A 23414-nucleotide genomic window follows, 5' to 3' on the forward strand; every position below is an offset into this window, starting at 1 on the left:
TGTCAGAGCTAATGGTGGGAGCCTTCGGAGTCTCAGACCCCGTAACGGGAGGAGTAGAGACTAGAGAAGACTCAGACTCAGACTCCGACTCGCTACATAATGGGGAAAACCGGTTGAAGGTTTCTGTCGGCTGAATGAGCGACACCGGTTGAGCATTCCAACAGTATTTCCCTCCAGAAGCCATGAGAAAGTTGTCCGGCTGCGGGGACTGTGCGGGGGGATTTATACTAACGTTACTGTCTGTACTTACTGGTGGCACAGACGCTGTTTCTTCCTTTCCTACACTGATATTACCCTTGCCTAACGATTGCGTCTGAAGCTGGGCTTGTAGCACAGCTATTCTCGCCGTAAGGCGAGAATTCTCCTGTATATTATGAGTACAGCGACTGCAATTAGAAGACATCATGTTAATGTTACTACTTAGCTTCGGCTGTTGAAGATGTTGATGAACCATGTCCAGATAAAGCGTCCGGAGTGAAAAAGTTGAATAAGGGAAAAAAGTTGCGATGGAAAAAAGGAAAATAACGTAAAGTTGGCAGCTAGAACGCACAGGAAAATGACTCTTCTGTCTCGGGATAAACGTCCGGGGTGAAAAAGTTTAACGAAAAAAGATGAGTGAGGACAAAACTAAAAAGTTGGTAAATTTGTTGAACACAGAGATTGATTAAACGTTTATTAAAAGTAAAACGTGAATAGTTTGGCAGGTAGCCAAGTAGCAACAAACAGCAGAGCAGCACGGAGACAATGCGGAAGCGAGACGGAAGTCTTGACTTGGCTAAATGCTTTGGCGGGCATTGCTCTAGTAGGCTATCCCTTCCTTGTCAGTCAGGTAGGTACAGGTGCAGGTCATATTTTATGGCTTGGCTCTGTTCACATGGAAATATTCCACCCTTATTACTCGTTAGGAGTTACGAGGCAGAATTTGCAAGTGTTGACATGTTGGACTGTACATCTGCCGGGGCATGTGTCTTCTCGTTTACATGATCAAATACAGTGGGGAGAACAAGTATTTGATACACTGCCAATTTTGCAGGTTTTCCTACTTACAAAGCATGTAGAGGTCTGTAATTTTTATCATAGGTACACTTCAACTGTGAGAGACAGAATCAAAAATCCAGGAAATCACATTGTATGATCTTTAAGTAATTAATTTGCATTTTATTGCATGACATAAGTATTTGATACATCAGAAAAGCAGAACTTAATATTTTGTACAGAAACCTTTGTTTGCAATTACAGAGATAATATGTTTCCTGTAGGTCTTGACCAGGTTTGCACACAATGCAGCAGGGATTTTGGCCCACTCCTCCATACAGACCTTCTCCAGATCCTTCAGGTTTCGGGGCTGTCGCTGGGCAATACGGACTTTCAGCTCCCTCCAAAGATTTTCTATTGGGTTCAGGTCTGGAGACTGGCTAGGCCACTCCAGGACCTTGAGATGCTTCTTACGGAGCCACTCCTTAGTTGCCCTGGCTGTGTGTTTCGGGTCGTTGTCATGCTGGAATACCCAGCCACGACCTATCTTTAATGCTCTTACTGAGGGAAGGAGGTTGTTGGCCAAGATCTCGCGATACATGGCCCCATCCATCCTCCCCTCAATACGGTGCAGTCGTCCTGTCCCCTTTGCAGAAAAGCATCCCCAAAGAATGATGTTTCCACCTCCATGCTTCACGGTTGTGATGGTGTTCTTGGGGTTGTACTCATCCTTCTTCTTCCTTCAAACACGGCGAGTGGAGTTTAGACCAAAAAGCTCAATTTTTGTCTCATCAGACCACATGACCTTCTCCCATTCCTCCTCTGGATCATCCAGATGGTCATTGGCAAACTTCAGACGGGCCTGGACATGCGCTGGCTTGAGCAGGGGAACCTTGCATGCGCTGCAGGATTTTAATCCATGACAGCGTAGTGTGTTACTAATGGTTTTCTTTGAGACTGTGGTCCCAGCTCTCTTCAGGTCATTGACCAGGTCCTGCCGTGTAGTTCTGGGCTGATCCCTCACCTTCCTCATGATCATTGATGCCCCACGAGGTGAGATCTTGCATGGAGCCCCAGACCGAGGTTGATTGACCGTCATCTTGAATTTCTTCAATTTTCTAATAATTGCGCTAACAGTTGTCACCTTCTCACCAAGCTTCTTGCCTTTTGTCCTGTAGCCCACCCCAGCCTTGTGCAGGTCTACAATTTTATCCCTGATGTCCTTACACAGCTCTCTGGTCTTGGCCATTGTGGAGAGGTTGGAGTCTGTTTGATTGAGTGTGTGGACAGGTGTCTTTTATACAGGTAACGAGTTCAAACAGGTGCAGTTAATACAGGTAATGAGTGGAGAACAGGAGGGCTTCTTAAAGAAAAACTAACAGGTCTGTGAGAGCCGGAATTCTTACTGGTTGGTAGGTGATCAAATACTTATGTCATGCAATAAAATGCAAATTAATTACTTAAAGATCATACAATGTGATTTTCTGGAAAATCGGCAGTGTATCAAATACTTGTTCTCCCCACTGTATCTGATAGTAGAAATACCATAGTATATGGAAATACACAAATCCTATTCTCTCTGTGCATTTAGATGTTGTCTTCTGTCTATTGTTGAAGCAGGTTATGTTGTTGGTACAGTATTACCTGGCTGTCAGTCTCTGTGTTAGAACTAACACGCTTCAGTCTTCTTCCTGCCTCATTTGCAAACCATTTTCATGATGCACAGGGACGTTCCCTGGATGTTCCGTGAAGGTTAATGCGCTCAACATATACAATCACCATGACTACACTAGCCCACACCCATATTGTGTAACCACCTCATTGGTATGTCACGATGATTAAATTAAATCAATCAGTTCCAAACAAAACTTTTCTCAAAGGTTTAGGTGAGCAGTTTGTCTATCGCTGTGTTCTGCCTTTACTCAGGAGTGACATACTGGAGTGTTTTTGCTGACTTTACTGTAGTATTTACGGTTTCTTACTTATGGGTGGCACAAAATGTGATATGGGGGGAGGGGAATGGGCAGGGTATACAGTACAGGTCAAAGGTTTGGACACACCTACTCATTAAAGGGTTTTTCTTTATTTTGACTATTTTCTACAGTGTAGAATAATAGTGAATACAGCAAAACTATGAAATAACACATATGGAATCATGTAGTAACCAAAAAAGTGTTAAACAAATCAAAATATATTTTCTATTTGAGATTCTTCAAATAGCCACCCTTTGCCTTGATGACAGCTTTGCACACTCTTGGCATTTGACATAGAAGTCAAGGCTTTCTCTTTCAGGAAACCTACTGGAGGAATAATAAAATAGCACATTTTCCATAACCTGTAGGACTGGGGGGCTGAACAGATAGTTCCCAACTTTTGACTAGTACTGTATGCAAATTAAATACTGTAGTATTTACTATAGTTTTAAAAAGTGTAGTGTTTTTGCGGACAATACTGACACTGCAGTGTTTTTTTTGCGGATAATACTTTAGTGTTTACTGTAGTATTCTACAGTATACTACAACATTCTATAGTAAGTACTACACAAGATCGAGGAATACTAGCGAAAGAGGAAAGGGGATACCTAGTCAGTTGCACAAATGAATGCATTCAACCGAAATGTGTCTTCCTCGTTTAACCCAACCCCTTTGAATCAGAGAGGTGCGGGGGGCTGCCTTAAATCGACGCCCACGTCATTGGCGCCCAGGGAGCAGTTGTTGTTGGGGGTTAAATGCCTTGCTCAAGTGCAAAACGGCAGGTTTTTCCACATTGCCATCTCAGGGATTTGAACCAGCAACTGGCCCAACGCTCTTAACCGCTAGGCTAACTGCTGCCCCCACAGTGTGTAGTATAGTATTCTACAGTATACTACAGTTTACTATAGAATTTTATAGTAAGTACTGTATTATTCTATAGTAAACTGTAGTATTTTGTCATGTGGGCAGGGAGGAGTGGAGGCGAGAGGGAATAGCTTACACAGAGCAGGGATCAGGGGAAGGCAAATGGAGGGATTTAACACATTTGTCATTTTAAGAATCTTCCTTTTTTGACATACTGTAAATATTGGAATTCTGCTCTAATGAAGCTGTGATAAAACACCTATTGAGATAAATTTAAGGCGCAGAAGTAGGTAATGGATTATCTTTCTGAAAAAGCTGTATATGAAAGATATGCTGAGGGTCTTCTTAGGAAAGGAACAATGGAGCTTCTCTCTCTGAGGTGATTTGGTCCTGTCTGTGTTCAGAGTGAGGTCCTGGGCCTGGGGAAGCAGTGTGGTCTCAGTCAGCGCCAGATAGAAACGTGGTTCCGCCATCGCCGCAACCAAGACAGACCGAGCAACACCAAGAAGTTTTGTGAAGCCTCGTGAGTCAGCTCTCATTCAGAGTTCTATGTACTCATGTGATCTATTTCATTTCAATGTATAGTTTATAGAAAGGATATTATGTTATCTTATGACAAATATTTTGTTTTGTTTTTGCAGTTGGAGGTTTGTTTTCTACCTCATTGCATTTGTAGCAGCGCTTGCCTCCCTGATTGATGTGAGTATATTAAGCACATTCACTTTGGCTACCTTTACCCCGAACAGTGCTACTGCTCCTTGTACTTCTACTAAGAGGCCCTCACTGTGACTATTTGTTCTGTCCCTCTACCCCTCAGACCCCCTGGTTCTGGGACCACAGAGAGTGCTGGCAGGGCTACCCCAAACAAGTGAGTAGAACAGTTCACTTTAACTTTCAGTTGACCAGTGGTTCCCAAACATGTTTGTTCTTTCACTCATCAAAAGGCTATGGAATTGTCCTGTCACCCACTAAGTAAATACATCAAATGTTTCTAGTGACAACCCAGTCTACAGTATAGCCACAATAAGCCGCATCCCACACCATTGAGTCTCAAAACACGATTTGGGAATCTGAGAACACTGCTTTGGACAATCTCAGGAAACTCACTCCTTCTGCTGGAGGAATTGAACAACGCCCCTCCAGATAACAGTTATGACATTCCTACAGGGGACTTAACCCCTCCTCCTCTTTCCCTAGAAGGGGATGACCTGAAACAGAAGACACTACAAGCACAAAATCTCTATCTACAGTTAAACCAATTATTTAAGTTTTTAGTCATTTAGCAGACACTCTTATCCAGAGCGACTTACAGTTAGTGAGTGCATACATTTTTCATACTGGCCCCCCGTGGGAGACGAAACCACAACCCTGGCGTTGCAAGCGCCATGCTCTACCAACTGAGCTACATGGGACTGTAACTCCCTAATGCTGTTGACCTTCCCTTTGTTGAAGCCAGGCTGTGTTCTGTGCCTTGCAGGGATGGAGCATGTGATTTCTAGGGGTTAAATGGCTCAGTAAACTTCCCTCTATTGTCTCTCTGGAGCCTTGGAGAGTACTGTTTGGTGGTGGGTGTTTGGGTCACTTCACGGCCATTTAGATTTATCAGCACTTTCTATACATGTACACATCCGCTCTGATTTGAATGTTAAGCCTTGACTGTGGACGTGTGGGGAAACGCTTGCTAAAGGAAGGGAGTTTCAAAGCTTCCACTTCAAATCAAAATCAAATCAAATTGTATTTGTCACATGCGCCGAATACAACAGGTGTAGACCTTACCCGTGAAATGCTTACTTACAAGCCCTTAACCAATGCAGTTCAAGAAATAGAGTTAAGAAAATATTTACTAAATTAACTAAAGTAAAAAATTTAAATAGAAAGTAACACAATAAAATAACAATAACAAGGCTCCCGAGTGGCACAGTGGTCTAAGGCACTGCATCTCAGTGCTTGAGGTGTCACTACAGACCCCATGGTTTGATTCCAGGCTGTATCACAACTGGCTGTGATTGGGAGTTCCATAGGGCGGTGCACAATTGGCCCAGCGTCGTCTGGGTTTGGCCGGTGTAGGCTGTCGTTGTAAATAAGAAATTGTTCTTAACTGACTTGCCTAGTTAAAATATAAAGATAAAGGTAAAATAAACAACAAATATTCAGGGGGTACCGGTACTGAGTTAATGTGCGGGGGTACAGGTTAGTTGAGGTAATTTGTACATGTAGGTAGGGGTAAAGTGACTATGCATAAATAATAAACAGTGAGTAGCAGCAGTGTAAAAACAAAGGGTGGGGTGGTGTCAATGTAGAGTGGCCATTTGATTAATTGTTCAACAATCTTATGGCTTGGGGGTAGATGCTGTTAAGAAGCCTTTTCGACTTAGACTTGGCGCTCCGGTACCGCTTGCCGTGTGGTAGCAGAGAGAACAGTCTATGACTAGGGTGACTGGAGTCTTCGACAATTTTTTGGGCCTTCCTCTGACACCGCCTAGTATATAGGTTCTGGATGGCAGGAAGCTTGGCCCCAGTGATGTACTGGGCCGTACGCACTACCCTCTGTAGTGCCTTACGGTCGGATGCCGAGTAGTTGCCATACCAGGAGGTGATGCAACCGGTCAGGATGCTCTTGATGGTGCAGCTGTAGAACATTTTGAGGATCTGGGGACCCATGCTACTTTAAAGCTTTGGTTGGGAATATGAGGGGGTTTAAACAAAGCAGCATTCAGAAGTCTACATTTTTGTCATTTAGCAGACAGTCTTATCCAGAGCAACTAACAATTAGGGTTAAGTGCCTTGCTCAAGGGCACATAGACAGATGTTTTGTCTAGTCGGCTCTGGGATTTGAACCAGCGACTTTCTGGTTACTGGCCCGCCCCAGGGGTGCGTTGATTCAAAGCCTGTGCTCCAGGTGTGTGTAATCCTGAGTTTCTCTATTTCAATCGAGGGCTGCTCCCCAAACAAAGAGCCCCCTGTTGTAAATGCTCAGCTGTGTGGACTCTCAGGCCTGGCAGTGGGCTGGGTGTTTATCTGCTGCTGCTGGGAAAAGGCCTCCTTGGTAAACTCCCCTGACTGACTGATCTCTCCCAGTGCACAGGTGGGGGATGGAGTCACAGTCAGTCCACACATTAACTCCTTCCTACCTGGGCTGTGTCTCAATAGTCTCAAAAGGCCTCCTTCCTCTCCCTGGTTTCCCTTTCTTTGTCATCTACCAGTCGAGGCTGCTGAGGGGAGGACGGCTCATAATAATGGCTGGAGCGGAGTGAATGGAATGGCATCAAACACATGGAAACGTATTGGAATGGCATCTAACACATCTACGTATTCCGTTCCAGCCATTACCACGGGCCCGTCCTCCCCAATTAAGGTGCCACCAACCTCCTGTGTCATCTACGCTTTTGTGTGAGAACCGGACAGGTGAAAGCAAATACCTCCATGTAGGCTTCCATTCCCATATAGCCTTCAACTTTCCTTTTCTGTCAGATAGGTGCAGATAAAGGTGAGGAGGAAATTAAAGGAAGACACTTTAGACTATTGGGATGTACCACCTGGAGTCATGCTCAGTAATCTTCAACCCCCTGGTGTTTGTTTTGTTTCTGTCTGTCCCTGCAGCCTGTCGCTGAGGCTCACTACTGGTATTACATCACAGAACTGGGTTTCTATTGGTCCCTGCTGCTCTGTGTATCTGTGGATGTGAAGCGGAAGGTATGTGTCACTCCTGTCTCCACACACACCTGTATGGTTTTTAAGCAACTTTTTCTGTATTCTGTACCATTGATAAATCAATCCATACAGTACAAAGATGACTGATTTACGGCACCAGGAGCGCAGAACTGCTAATGTCCAGGTTATAGTATATCCTCTAAACAGTGAGGGAAAAAAGTATTTGATCCCCTGCTGATTTTGTACGTTTGTCCACTGACAAAGAAATGATCACTCTTTAATTTATATGGTACGTTAATTTGAACAGTGAGAGACAGAATAACAAAAAAAAATCCAGAAAAATGCATGTCAAAAATGTTATAAATTTATTAGCATTTTAATGAGGGAAATAGGTATTTGACCCCCTCTCATTCAGAAAGATTTCAGGCTCCCAGGTGTCTTTTATACAGGTAACGAGCTGAGATTAGGAGCACACTCTTAAAGGGAGTGCTCCTAATCTCAGCTTGTTACCTGTATAAAAGACACCTGTCCACAGAAGCAATCAATCAATCAGATTCCAAACTCTCCACCATGGCCAAGAGCAAAGAGCTCTCCAAGGATGTCAGGGACAAGATTGTAGACCTACACAAGGCTGGAATGGGCTACAAGACCATCGCCAAGCAGCTTGGTGAGAAGGTGACAACCGTTGGTGCGATTATTCGCAAATGGAAGAAACACAAAATAACTGTCAATCTCCCTCTGCCTGGGGCTCCATGCAAGATCTCACCTCGTGGAGTTGCAATGATCATGAGAACGGTGAGGAATCAGCCCAGAACTACACGGGAGGATCTTGTCAATGATCTCAAGGCAGCTGGGACCATAGTCACCAAGAAAACAATTGGTAACACACTACGCCTTGAAGGACTGAAATCCTGCAGCGCCCGCAAGGTCCCCCTGCTCAAGAAAGCACATATACAGGCCCGTCTGAAGTTTGCCAATGAACATCTGAATGATTCAGAGGAGAACTGGGTGAAAGTGTTGTGGTCAGATGAGACCAAAATCGAGCTCTTTGGCAACAACTCAACTCGCCGTGTTTGGAGGAGGAGGAATGCTGCCTATGACCCCAAGAACATCATCCCCACCGTCAAACAAGGAGGTGGAAACATTTTGCTTTGGGGGTGTTTTTCTGCTAAGGGGACAGGACAACTTCACCGCATCAAAGGGACGATGGACGGGGCCATGTACCGTCAAATCTTGGGTGAGAACCTCCTTCCCTCAGCCAGGGCATTGAAAATGGGTCGTGGATGGGTATTCCAGCATGACAATGACCCAAAACACACGGCCAAGGCAACAAAGGAGTGGCTCAAGAAGAAGTACATTAAGGTCCTGTAGTGGCCTAGCCAGTCTCCAGACCTTAATCCCATAGAAAATCTGTGGAGGGAGCTGAAGGTTCGAGTTGCCAAACGTCAGGCTCGAAACCTTAATGACTTGGAGAAGATCTGCAAAGAGGAGTGGGACAAAATCCCTTGTGAGATGTGTGCAAACCTGGTGGCCAACTACAAGAAACGTCTGACCTCTGTGATTGCCAACAAGGGTTTTGCCACCAAGTACTAAGTCATGTTTTGCAGAGGGGTCAAATACTTATTTCCGTCATTAAAATGCAAATCAATTTATAACATTTTCGACATGCGTTTTTCTGGATTTTTTTGTTGTTATTCTGTCTCTCACTGTTCAAATAAACCTACCATTAAAATTATAGACTAATCATGTCTTTGTCAGTGGGGAAACGTACAAAATCAGCAGGGGATCAAATACTTTTTTCCCTCACTGTAGCTGTGTGGTTTGTGTGTGTTTTCAGGATTTCAAGGAACAGATCATCCACCACATCGCTACCATTTTCCTCATCGGTTTCTCGTACTGTGCCAATTATGTGCGCGTTGGCACTCTGGTGATACTAGTTCATGATTCCTCAGACTTCCTCCTGGAGGTAGGAGCTCAGTCTCAGTTTTCAAGTCTCACACAGATCATACAGACACAGGGAACTAAAGGGGGAATGATTACTCTTATCATACATGCATGTGGTCAAGCTAATTTGGCACTACCATTTTCCCACATACTGTTTTGATGGGTTGTGTGGTTATCTAAGCAAGGTTCTTTGTTCACATGTAGGTCACTGTAAACTTGATTTGAATACAGGGTTTGTTTATTCACATAACTTAATCTTATTTTTTGTAAGGGTTGATAAATTTTTCCATAGGGCAAATCAAGTCTGAAATTTCAAAGTGGAAATTACAAACTTTAGAAGCCTTTTAAAAAACTCAAATACACTACAAGTTTGCATTTCCTGCTTTGCAGGAAAATTCTCAGAAACAAAAGAGTCATCAAATGAAGATCCTGCATCTGTAGGTTGATAGCGATCAAACACATTTGGTTATAATTAGCCATTTTATGTGGTAAAAGGAAAACATGTCTTGAGGCTGAACTTATCTTACCTCTCCCAAGAGACTTTCAGCTCTGAAGTAGAACGTCTATTATCACATTTATTCCTAAATATGTTTTTTAATTAACTCAGTAAAGCAGTGTAGTATTGCCCTGATGTTATCTCACAATAAACAATGTCTCCATCATCTTGGGCCTGATGAAATACAGTTGAGGTCGGAAGTTTGCATACACTTAGGTTGGAGTCATTAAAACTAGTTTTTCAACCACTCCACAAATTTCTTGTTAACAAACTATAGTTTTGCATGACACAAGTAATTTTTCCAACAATTGTTTACAGACATTATTTCACTTATAATTCACTGTATCACAATTCCAGTGGGTCAGAAGTTTACATACACTAAGTTGACTGTGCCTTTAAAAAGCTTGGAAATTTCCAGAAAATGATGTCATGGCTTTAGAAGGTTCTGATAGGCTAATTGACATAATTTGAGTCAATTGGAGGTGTACCTGTGGATGTATTTCAAGGCCTACCTTCAAACTCAGTGCCTCTTTGCTTGACATCATGGGAAAATCAAAAGAAATCAGCCAAGACCTCAGAAAGAAAATTGTAGACCTCCACAAGTCTGGTTCATCCTTGGGAGCAATTTCCAAATGCCTGAAGGTACCACGTTCATCTGTACAAACAATAGTATGCAAGTATAAACACCATGGGACCACGCAGCCGTCATACCGCTCAGGAAGGAGACGCGTTCTGTCTCCTAGAGATGAACTTACTTTGGTGCGAAAAGTGCAAATCAATCCCAGAACAACAGTAAAGGACCTTATGAAGATGCTGGAGGAAACAGGTACAACAGTATCTATATCCACAGTAAAACAAATCCTATATCGACATAACCTGAAAGGCCGCTCAGCAAGGAAGAAGCCACTGCTCCAAAACCGCCATAAAAAAGCCAGACTACGGTTTGCAACTGCACATGGGGACAAAGATCGTACTTTTTGGAGAAATGTCCTCTGGTCTGATGAAACAAAAATAGAACTGTTTGGCCATAATGACCATCGTTATGTTTGGAGGAAAAAGGGCGGGCTTGCAAGCCGAAGAACACCATCCCAACCATGAAGGACGGGGATGGCAGCATCATGCTGTGGGGGTGCTTTACTGCAGGAGGGACTGGTCCACTTCACAAAATAGATGGCATCATGAGGAAGGAAAATTATGTGGATATATTGAAGCAACATCTCAAGACATCAGTCAGGAAGTTAAAGCTTGGTCGCAAATGGGTCTTCCAAATGGACATTGACCCCAAGCAACATAAGTTGTTGCAAAATGGCATAAGGACAACAAAGTCAAAGTATTGGAGTGGCCATCACAAAGCCCTGACCTCAATCCTATAGAAAATGTGTGGGCAGAACTGAAAAAGCATGTGCGAGCAAGAAGGCCTACAAACCTGACTCAGTTACACCAGCTCTGTCAGGAGTAATAGGCCAGAATTCACCCAACTTATTGTGGGAAGCTTGTGGAAAGCTACCCGAAACGTTTGACCCAAGTTAAACAATTTAAAGGCAACGCTACCAAATACTAATTGAGTGTATGTAAACTTCTGACCCACCAGGAATGTGATGAAATGAATAAAAGCTGAAATAAATCATTCTCTCTACTATTATTCTGACATTTCACATTCTTAAAATAAAGTGGTGATCCTAACTGACCTAAAACAGGGCATTTTTACTAGGATTAAATGTCATGAATTGTGAAAAACTGAGTTTAAATGTATTTGGCTAAGGTGTATGTAAACTTCCGACTTCAACTGTATGTATCGCTTGTCGTGTGGATCCAGGCGTGACATAATGCCTCCTTTAGAAGCAGTCAATGGGAGACATTGGGTCAGAAGGGGACATTGGTTGTCAATGTATGCTAGAGAAAACCACTCCATCAGAGAGTATGGACTGGGAGGTCATACAATATGTTGGAGAACATCAATACTGTATGTTATTATTTGTACAGCCACTGTGCTATATTGGTCAACCCAGCTGGTAACACATAGTGACTGTGTCATTACTAGTGCCTCATGAGGGTTCTGAATAAGCCCAACTGTGATCGGAGTATTATTATATTTCACTTACAGTCTGCCAAGATGTTCAACTACGCTGGCTGGAGGAAGACATGTGACACACTGTTTGTCATCTTCGCCCTGGTGTTCCTGCTAACACGACTAGTGGTCTTCCCTGGCAGGTGAGACTGGACGCTTTCTCACACAGTCATTTGACAATTTATTAGGAGTGTATTACAAAGGTCAAGTACAGTGGGGAAAAAAAGTATTTAGTCAGCCACCAATTGTGCAAGTTCTCCCACTTAAAAAGATGAGAGAGGCCTGTAATTTTGACAGACAAATTGAGATTTTTTTTTCCAGAAAATCACATTGTAGGATTTTTTATGAATTTATTTGCAGATTATGGTGGAAAATAAGTATTTGGTCACCTACAAACAAGCAAGATTTCTGGCTCTCACAGACCTGTAACTTCTTCTTTAAGAGGCTCCTCTGTCCTCCACTCGTTACCTGTATTAATGGCACCTGTTTGAACTTGTTATCAGTATAAAAGACACCTGTCCACAACCTCAAACAGTCACACTCCAAACTCCACTATGGCCAAGACCAAAGAGCTGTCAAAGGACACCAGAAACAAAATTGTAGACCTGCACCAGGCTGGGAAGACTGAATCTGCAATAGGTAAGCAGCTTGGTTTGAAGAAATCAACTGTGGGAGCAATTATTAGGAAATGGAAGACATACAAGACCACTGATAATCTCCCTCGATCTGGGGCTCCACGCAAGATCTCACCCCGTGGGGTCAAAATGATCACAAGAACGGTGAGCAAAAATCCCAGAACCACACGGGGGGACCTAGTGAATGACCTGCAGAGAGCTGGGACCAAAGTAACAAAGCCTACCATCAGTAACGCACTATGCCGCTAGGGACTCAAATCCTGCAGTGCCAGACGTGTCCCCCCTGCTTAAGCCAGTACATGTCCAGGCCCGTCTGAAGTTTGCTAGAGTGCATTTGGATGATCCAGAAGAGGATTGGGAGAATGTCATATGGTCAGATGAAACCAAAATATAACTTTTTGGTAAAAACTCAACTCGTCGTGTTTGGAGGACAAAGAATGCTGAGTTGCATCCAAAGAACACCATACCTACTGTGAAGCATGGGGGTGGAAACATCATGCTTTGGGGCTGTTTTTCTGCAAAAGGACCAGGACGACTGATCCATGTAAAGGAAAGAATGAATGGGGCCATGTATCGTGAGATTTTGAGTGAAAAAAAAAAAAAGTATCCAGATCTCAACCCCATAGAAAATCTTTGGAGGGAGTTGAAAGTCCGTGTTGCCCAGCGACAGCCCCAAAACATCACTGCTCTAGAGGAGATCTGCATGGAGGAATGGGCCAAAATACCAGCAACAGTGTGTGAAAACCTTGTGAAGACTTACAGAAAACGTTTGACCTGTGTCATTGCCAACAAAGGGTATATAACAAAGTATTGAGAAACTTTTGTTATTGACCAAATACTTATTTTCCACCATAATTTGCAAATCAATTCATAAAAAATCCTACAATGTGATTTTCTGGATTTTTGTTTCTCATTTTGTCTGTCATAGTTGATGTGTACCTATGATGAAAATTACAGGCCTCTCTCATCTTTTTAAGTGGGAGAACTTGCACAATTGGTGGCTGACTAAATACTTTTTTTCCCCACTGTATAATAAAAGTAGTAATAAGATTACTCAGGGTCTATCCTTTTCTGACAGTTTACACAACTCAAATGTAGGCCTACATGCAAATATTCCATTACTTCTGATGTACGCACATCTCAAGTCAGAACATAGTGTGTACTGTAAATCAGTTAAGGGAATGTGTTCAGAAGTACCGCTTAGGGAATGTTATAAATGCAAGGCTTGAGGATGGATTAATTTACTGTTTTATATGCACCTTCTTGCCCCTTCAGAATAGTCCACTCCACCCTGGTTGTGTCTTTGGATTTCTTCCAGCCTTTCTTTGGCTACTACTTCTTCAATGCACTTCTGTTGGTGCTGCAAGCTTTGCACATCTTCTGGGCCTGGCTGATCCTACGCATGGTCTACAAGTTTGTCTTTATGGGCAAGGTCAGTAGACTCAAGTTATTATCCGCCTTACTTACTAATGGTGATTTCATTGGATGCCATGATACAGTAGAATAATAGATAACATGCTCACTCATATTATTTTTCAGAAGTAGTTGGGTGATTAATCATCTTAGTACAGCCCACAATTAAATAAATGGACAGAACACCATAAATATTCTTCAATGATTCATTTATTCTTAGTACAGACATGTTTTCGTCCAACTGCGGCCAAAACACGTCCGTACAAAGAATACATTAGTCACTGAAGATTATTATGGTGTACTGTCCGTTTCTTTCATTGTACACCTTGGAAGTATCACAGGGTACTGCCTTTAAGGCATAGTGTTTGTAAGATTTATTGGCATTATCAATACATTCTGTGCTATACCATCTGGTTGTGTTCCGTTTGTAGATTTATTTTGCAGCCTTAAACGGTCACTTACATATATCCTATGCTGTAGGTGGAGAAAGATGAGCGCAGCGATGAGGAAAGCGAGCCTGAGGAGGAGGTGGAGGCAGAGGAGGAAGAGGAGACTAGCTGGGAGCAAAGAAAGGGCGCCCTGAATTCCAAATTGGCTTCGCTTGCCAACAATTGTGTCCTGAACAACCTAACCAACCAGAGAAATATGAACAGCAGACTACCCAAAGCCAGATAGTACCACTCTCTTTTCGCACTAGGTTAAACTTAGAACGTTTTCCTATCCTTCCACAGTATATACTGGTAAGATATAATACATTTATATGGCTTATATATTACAAATATGGTCCATTTATGATTTCATTTATGGTTTCGGATAATACTTCACTTCACTACGTTTGAAGTACATAACTGTTCACTGCACTGTCAAACATTATGGTCAAACAAGAAGTACACTGGTTTTACTTTAAGATGAAGTATGTTTTTCTATAGTTTATATTTATAATTTATTTGTTTTTGTTTGGATTGTGTGTAAATAGTGAAAGACATTAACTCAATCAAATCAAAGTTTATTGGTTGCGTACACCGATTTGCAGATGTTATGGGAGGTGCAGCGAAATGCTTGTGTTTCTGGCTCCAACAGTGCAGTAATACCTAGCAAAAAAACAAACAATACACGTAATCCAGAAAAATACAATAAAAAAATTAAGAAATTAAGAATTATCTGAACAAGCAATGTCAAAGACTGGAATATATATATAGAATGGTGTGTATAGACTGTATGGACAGTTTATGAATAGAAAAGGTGTGTACCATGACTAGAATACCGTATACACATAGAGTGTATAAAGTGGGTGAAACCGTATGTAAACATTATTAAAGTGACCAGTGTTCAATGACTCTGTACATAGGGCAGCAGTTTCTTAAGGTGCAGGGTAGAGTACCGAGTGGTAGCCGGCTACAACAGTAACTAAGGTTCAGGACAGGGTCCTGTGCGGAGGCCGGCTAGTGGTGACTGTTTAACAGTCTGATGGCCTGGAGATAGAAGCTGTTTCTCAGTCTCTGTCCCAGCTTTGATGCACCTGTACTGTCTTCACTGTCTAGATGGTAGCTGGATGAACAGGCGGTTGCTCGGGTGGCTGAGGTCCTTGATGATCTTCTTGGCCTTCTTGTGACACTGGGTGCTGTAGATGCCCTGGAGGGCAGGCAGTGTGCTCCCGGTGATGCATTGGGCTGACCGCACCACCCTCTGGAGAGCCCTGAGGTTGCGGATGGTGCAATTGCCGTACCAGGCAGTGATACAACCTGACAGGATGCTCTCAATAGTGCATCTGTAGAAGTTTTTGAGGGTCTTAGGGGCCAAGATGAATTTCTTCAGCCTCCTGAAGTTGAAGAGGCGCTGTTGCTCCTTCTTCACCAGCTGTTTGTGTGAAGGGACCATTCAGGTTGTCAGTGATGTGCACGCCGAGGAGCTTTTGACCCTCTCCACTGCGGCCCCGTCGATGTGGATGGGGGCGTGCCCTCTCTACTGTCTCCTGTAGTCCACGATCAGCTCCTTCGTTTTGTTGACGTTGAGGGAGAGGTTATTTCCCTGGCACCACTCCGCCAGGGCTCTCGCCTCCTCCCTGTAGGCTGTCTCATCGTTGTTGGTAATCAGGCCTACCACTGTTGTGTCGTCAGCAAACTTGATGATTGAGTTGGAGGCGTGCCTGGCAACGCAGTCATGGGTGAACAAGGAGTACAGGAGGGGGCTGAGCTGTAGTCGGTTAACAGCATTCTTACATAGTTATTTATCTTGTCCAGGTGGGATAGGGCAGGGTGCATTTGTAAATTGCCTCCAGTGTGTCAGAGTGCGCTCTGGGTCGTACGTAAATTCAGAGCATTGTCAGATTGTCTGTTCGTCAATTCAGAGCGTTTCGCTCTCACAGCGTTCAGGGCGCCATTGGATGCTCTGGCTGAGGAGTAGGGTTGATCCATGTGTTCTGACCTCAACGGCAGTCAAGCAAAGCTAAAGTTGGCTAGCTTGCTAGCTACTTCCAGACACAAATGAGAGAACACCTCACTCTGACCATTTTACTCGCCCTAGCAGAGCTGGTTAGGCTGTTTTCATGTTATCCAGAGCGTTGGTGACTGTAACAAGTGTGTCAATTCCTCCCTGGATAATTTCTCCCTGGATTTTCTTTTTAATGAAAATGGCGGAATCAGGATTTTTACAAAACCCAGAGTAATCTATGGCATTCATATTCATTATATTAACCACTGTGGCACTATTAACACATGTAAGATAATTGATTTTGGATAAAATAATGTATCTATTGAACAATTAGCTTTTTATTCAAATTAAGGATATCATAGGCAACAGTATGCCAGCCTCTAGAATGAAATATGCAGATAATATAGCTTTGTAGCTGATAGTTTTTATCAGACACTTCCCAAAAGTGCTCAAAATTTTAGAAGATTGAATTGGTCAAATTGCTCTTGTTAGAATGGTGATAGCGCCCTCTTGCGAAGAAAAGGAGAACATGTCTATTTGTTAGGAAAGGGTCCCCAAGTAGAAGTTGCCATAGGATTGTAGGTGACAAACCTTAGATAAGTATCTTGGGCTAACTACTCCTGCTCGCTTATAAAACATTTTACAAGTAAAGCCTTGGGGAAAAAAATATTATGTGTTTTTCTATAATCAATGTGACAATAGAGAAGATCTTGCAGCATGTTTCTCCACAAGGTGTTTTACTCTGTGCTACTGAACTTTGTTATTTTGTGCCTTGGCTGCTATTTTAAAACTTGTTCTGCCACAAGCACATGTAGCTCTATTTATTAGTATAGCTTTACAAACGATCTGGAAAAATCTTCACTTGCTGCTCTTGTTTTTATTGAGAATCTGGAGAGCCATCCAGTGCCTATGTACAGATGTTGGAGCTTAATTTGAGCCAGTTTGCTACAGCAGGAAAATAATCCTGCAGCAACAGGAAATGTAAATTATTATGTGGATTATAATTAATGGACATTTTTGAAGGGGTATATACATTTTTCTTAAGTGAAAATCAAGTCTGACATTTCTAAGTGGAAATTACAAACTTCAGAAGCCTTTTTAAACCTAAAATACACTACAAGTTCTACATGTTGCACATCATTGTGCTCTCACTCTCTCTCTCTCAAATCAAATTCTTCATACACACAGGAAACTGTTGAGCGTGAAAAACCCAGCAGCGTTGCAGTTCTTGACACACTCAAACCAGTGCGCCTGGCACTTAAATATTCACCCTCTGAATGGCACACATACACAATCCATGTCTCAATTGTCTCAAGGCTTAAACATCCTTCTTTAACCTGTCTCCTCCCCTTCATCTACACTGATTGAAGTGGATTTAACAGTTGACATCAATAAGGGATCATAGCTTTCACCTGTATTCACCTGGTCAGTCTATGTCATGGAAAGAGCAGGTGTTCCTAATGTTTTGTACACTCAGTGTATATAGTCTTGTGAGTGTGCATAGAGTCAGTGCAAGATAGGGTCAGTGCAGATAGTCCGGGTAACCGTTAATGAACTATTTAGCAGTCTTATGGCTATTTAGCAGTCTTATGGCTATTTAGCAGTCTTATGGCTATTTAGCAGTCTTATGGCTTGGGGGTAGAAGCTGTGAGCCGAAGCTCCGGTACCCTTTGACGGATGGTGGCAGGGTGAACAGACTATAGCTGGAGTCTTTGGCAATTTTTCGGGCCTCTGCTGTGTCCACTGAGCCGTTGGGCTTGCCCTGCAACCTCATTGGATAACGCTGGGCAGGTCTCTTGCTAGCTGCCACTCAAATGTGAGGGGCTGAAGCTCATCGGGTAGAACTCAAATTGCTAGGGGGCTGGCCCACGTGGGGGGAAATGTAAGGAAAATGGCGCAGAACAGCTTCAAGAAAACAGTCGCTTTCACACTAGGGATTTCATGGCTAATTGAGGTAAGACAGTAATTCTGCTCATCCATTATGCATGTATGAACTACACATTGACACATCCAGCCCAGAGCGGGAGGTTTAAAAAATAATTTTTGAGTTGCCAAGGTAGCGGAGCACGTCTTTAAGATCCTACATATTTAGGAGAGCCATGTAATGTGCCCATGCTGATGGGTACCCTCAAAATATAACAATGTTTTTAGATTCTGTCTAAATCTATAGGTATGGAATAATGTCTGGATCAATACAAGTTTACTGTTCATATAACTGACATATGTATAGTTTGAAATGTGACAAATCGTTCTTGCACTGAAAGCATGATACTACTGTGCAAGATGGGGGTTTGAAATTACCTGTAATTATCTTTCGCCCAGAGATGTGTCAATCACAATCATCTCTATCTGTCTAACACTGAAATACACTAACTAGCCTGGTCCCAGATCTGTATGTGCTTGACAGTGAGGATCAGATGAGTTGACTAAAGCACATATGGACCACGGTAGGAACACACTTCTTTGTTGCCAGGGTCTGTGTGCCTCACTCTCTGTTAATCTACTATTGTCTCCAGTATGACACGTTCACACTGAGTGTCTGTGGGTTTTTATCTGTGGTCTGTTTCTAGAGCACCAAAAGGACTGATACACTCAATGACTCACTTAAATCATGATTATTGGATGTTTATTTTATTAAAAGTTCAACTATTGCAACAAGAGAAATGCCATGGTCTTCATGGCAATAACATATGACCAGTCTTTTTGTTCTGCGTATAATGAATGCACACACCGCATAAGTTTGTTCACTCTGTGGCCAGTTCAACACAATCAATAAATGACTTTTATTTAACTATTGATACATTTGTTGTACCTTTTCATTCAAAAGAAAAATCAATAGCTGATAGGTGTTTAACCATTTCAATATATAAATATCTCTTATATTGGTGAGAGGGAGTTGGTGAGAAGGATGTGAACTGCAAACTAGTTTACTTGCAGCATGGTGACACAGCCACGGAGAGGTAAAGGACAGGGTATGGCATTGTCTATTTCCTTGCTTATAAGGATCCGTCAGTACCATGTTGTGGAATGCTTTCTTCATCTTTTGCTTGCTCAGCAGGTAGATCTGGCCATTGACTGTGGTGCATCCACCAAATAACTCTCTGTCCAGACATTCTTCTAGAACTGTCCATTCGTCTGTCTCCACAACCAACCTTAGAGCCTGGCCTCCCAGGAGATAGAGGGCCCCGTTGAGCTCTGTTGTGAGAAGGTCATACCTACGGGACATACACATCTATTTTATAAGGAACATGTCCCAGACAAAAGTTTGTTGAAGCAACCTAGTTCAATGACTTTCAACCTAGTAGAACTAGTACAAGCTCTGAGTTCACTTACCTGGGCAGAGGGGAGTAGGTGACCACATCCCATTGGTCCTCCTTCACCAGGTATCTCTGAATGCCGCTGTACACCTCCCCATTCTCATCCAGTCCACAAGCCACATAAATACACAAACCCAGAGTGACAGTGGCAGCCATCACCACAGCCCGCGCCATGGGGCCAACCTCCTCCCAGCCCTCTGCTCCCAGCAACAGCTTCTCCACGTGGGCCACAGGCCCCTTGTCCATGCTGCCCCCCAGGACGTACAACTCCTGCCCCAGGCCCACAGAGCAGTGACTGTCTCTGGACTTCTGCAGCGGGGGGCCATCCACCCAGCGCTGGTTGCCACACTGGTACATCCGCACCCAGTCCACGCTGTACCAAAACACATCACAGAAGTAGCCGCCAGTGACTACAATGTTTTCTCCTGGGAGAAGTAGAAAATAAGAGACTGACATAAATTACTTGATTTATCACTCCTATGGCTTATTCAAGTATACATACCAGTGGCGGTCAGTGGTGTTTATGATGAGGGAGGACAATTGTATTTTTCATGAGCATGGCCTTATTTCTATTACAGCATGTTGGATGACTGTCATTCATATTCCATTCACCCAGTTCAATGTAACATCGCTAGGTTTAGGCTACTACATGATACTTGAATTTTCCATATACCCATCATGAGGTTGCAACAACCTAGCCTATGAATGAAAGTTTACGACGTAGGTGCACACAGGTCGAGAGAAACATTTGAGATGACAGACAGTGACACATTCGATACCGCCTTGTACACTCTTGCCTGCATCTAGCTTATCTAGGGTGTAATCATTAGTCCAACAGTTGCAAATGAGAGTTTCTATTGGACAAATTCAGGTATTTTTCGTTTGCTTCCGTTTAAGAAAAGTTTTTCAACAGAATCGGCGGAATGAATACACCCCTAATCACGCATAAACACAGTTCACTTTCATAGCAGCCACGTTGTATTCCTTCTCGCCTCTATGCGCTCTCCTCCTCTCACCTTCGTTTGTGGACTTCAATGAACAACACATCAGCTGTATGTGACCAGACAAAAAAAACTTAACAAGCCAAACCATGTCAAACCATGTCATAACCGTTACACACAGCCTACATCATTGTCCTCATATTAGCTAAAGTAACGTCCTAGTCAACATAGCTAATAGAACTAATGCATTAGTAAACCCGCTACAATCATGCAGTAATGTTACAGTGTATAATCAGTAAGCAGTTACACCTGCGGGCCCCGGTGGCAATAAATTAATAAAACCAAAAGCTTACCTTGACTTGGAAGAGTTCCAGTGTTGTGTTGGACAGTCATAGCCAGCTAGCTAACATAGCATCCCTCTGTTTGAGTCGGGTGTTTGAGTAACTAAACTAGCCAGCTGCATTTGTTAGCTAAGTAAGTGAAACTGAAAGTGAAAAAAATGACACTCTCTCTCTCTCTTGCTTCTCCTTCATTTTTGAAGAAATGAATTTGTTGAAAACTGTTCAACTTTTGTCTTTCTCTCTGTTTGAGTCAACTACTCACCACATTTTATGCACTGCAAGTGCTAGCTAGCTGTAGCGTATGCTTTCAGTATTAGATTGATACTCTGATCCTTTGATTGGGTGGACAACATGTCAGTTCATGCTGCAAGAGCTCTGATAGGTTGGAGGACGTCCTCCGGAAGTTGTCATGAATACTGTGTGAGTCTATGGAAGGGGGTGAGAACCAAGAGCCTCCTAGGTTTTGTATTGAAGTCAATGTACCAGGAGGAGGACGGAAGCTAGCTGTCCTCCGGCTACACCATGGTGCTACCCTACAGAGTGCTGTTGAGGCTACTGTAGACCTTCAATGTATTTTAATCTATTATTATTATGTGAATATATTTAGTAAAGTTGTATCTAAAAAGGAACACTTTTTCAATGTTTTACAATTTTTATATTTATGAAATTCACGGAGGAGGGTGGTCCTCCCCTTCCTCCTCTGAGGAGCCTCCACTGATACATACTCTTGATAGCATGTTGATAGCATGTTGATAGCAGTGGCAGAGCCCCACCTGTTTTGAGCCTCACCTGTTTAGTTAAAAAATATATAGAGTTGAAGTCGGAAGTTTACATACACCTTAGCCAAATACATTTAAACTCAGTTTTTCACAATTCCTGACATTTAATCCTAGTAAAAATGCCCTGTCTTAGGTCAGTTAGGATCACCACTTTATTTTAAGAATGTGAAATGTCAGAATAATAGTAGAGAGAATGATTTATTTCAGCTTTTATTTCTTTCATCACATTCCCAGTGGGTCAGAAGTTGACATACACTCAGTTAGTATTTGGTAGCATTGCCTTTAAATTGTTTAACTTGGGTCAAACGCTTCGGGTAGACTTCCACAAGCTTCCCACAATAAGTTGGGTGAATTTTGGCCCATTCCTCCTGACAGAGCTGGTGTAACTGAGTCAGGTTTGTAGGCCTCCTTGCTCACACACACCTTTTCAGTTCTGTCCACAAATGTTCTATAGGATTGAGGTCAGGGCATTGTGATGGCCACTCCAATACCTTGACTTTGTTGTCCTTAAGCCATTTTGCCACAACTTTGGACGTATGCTTGGGGTCGTTGTCCATTTGGAAGACCCATTTGCGACCAAGCTTTTACTTCCTGACTGATGTCTTAAGATGTTGCTTCCATATATCCACATAAATTTCCTTCCTCATGATGCCATCTATTTTGTAAAGTGCACCAGTCCCTCCTGCAGCAAAGCACCCCCACAGCATGATGCTGCCACCCCCGTGCTTCACGGTTGGGATGGTGTTCTTCGGCTTGCAAGCCACCCCCTTTTTCCTCCAAACATAACTATGGTCATTATGGCCAAACAGTTATATTTTTGTTTCATCAGACCAGAGGACATTTCTCCAAAAAGTACGATCTTTGTCCCCATGTGCAGTTGCAAACCGTAGTCTGGCTTTTTAATGGCGGTTTTGGAGCAGTGGCTTCTTCCTTGCTGAGCGGCCTTTCAGGTTATGTCGATATAGGACTCGCTCTACTGTGGATATAGATACTTTTGTACCTATTTCCTCCAGCATCTTCAAATCAAATCAAATCAAATTGTATTGGCCACATGCGCCGAATACAACAGGTGCAGACATTACAGTGAAATGCTTACTTACAGCCCTTAACCAACAGTGCATTTATTTTTAACAAAAAATTAAAAATTAAACAACAACAAAAAAAGTGTTGAGAAAAAAAGAGCAGCAGTAAAATAAAATAACAGTAGGGAGGCTATATATACAGGGGGGTGCCGGTGCAGAGTCAATGTGCGGGGGCACCGGCTAGTTGAGGTAGTTTAAGTAATATGTACATGTGGGCAGAGTTAAAGTGACTATGCATAAATAATTAACAGAGTAGCAGCAGCGTAAAAGGATGGGGTGGGGGGGGCAGTGCAAATAGTCTGGGTAGCCATGATTAGCTGTTCAGGAGTCTTATGGCTTGGGGGTAGAAGCTGTTGAGAAGTCTTTTGGACCTAGACTTGGCACTCCGGTACCGCTTGCCGTGCGGCAGCAGAGAGAACAGTCTATGACTAGGGTGGCTGGAGTCTCTGAAAAATTTGAGGGCTTTCCTCTGACACCGCCTGGTATAGAGGTCCTGGATGGAAGG

At 42.9% G+C, this 23414-nt stretch overlaps 1 protein-coding gene across 2 annotated transcripts in view; it reads left to right on the forward strand.

Annotated features, from left to right (window-relative positions):
• Positions 1–15086, forward strand: part of LOC121533593 (ceramide synthase 2) — a 36424-nt gene extending 21338 nt beyond the window's left edge. Inside the window, exons 4-11 of one of the 2 annotated variants that reach the window (XM_041839674.2) lie at positions 4217–4335; positions 4454–4511; positions 4630–4680; positions 7413–7505; positions 9301–9429; positions 12008–12114; positions 13882–14038; positions 14500–15086. In XM_041839674.2, coding sequence (XP_041695608.1) covers positions 4217–4335; positions 4454–4511; positions 4630–4680; positions 7413–7505; positions 9301–9429; positions 12008–12114; positions 13882–14038; positions 14500–14694 — 909 coding nt within the window. In that variant the 3' untranslated portion in view covers positions 14695–15086. The remainder of the gene's footprint in view (positions 1–4216; positions 4336–4453; positions 4512–4629; positions 4681–7412; positions 7506–9300; positions 9430–12007; positions 12115–13881; positions 14039–14499) is intronic. The other variant, XM_041839675.2, reaches the window with a different exon arrangement.
• The last annotated feature ends 8328 nt before the right edge of the window (positions 15087–23414 follow it).

This window comes from Coregonus clupeaformis, chromosome 20, assembly GCF_020615455.1.
Source record: "Coregonus clupeaformis isolate EN_2021a chromosome 20, ASM2061545v1, whole genome shotgun sequence".
Classification (NCBI taxonomy): Eukaryota; Metazoa; Chordata; class Actinopteri; order Salmoniformes; family Salmonidae; genus Coregonus; species Coregonus clupeaformis.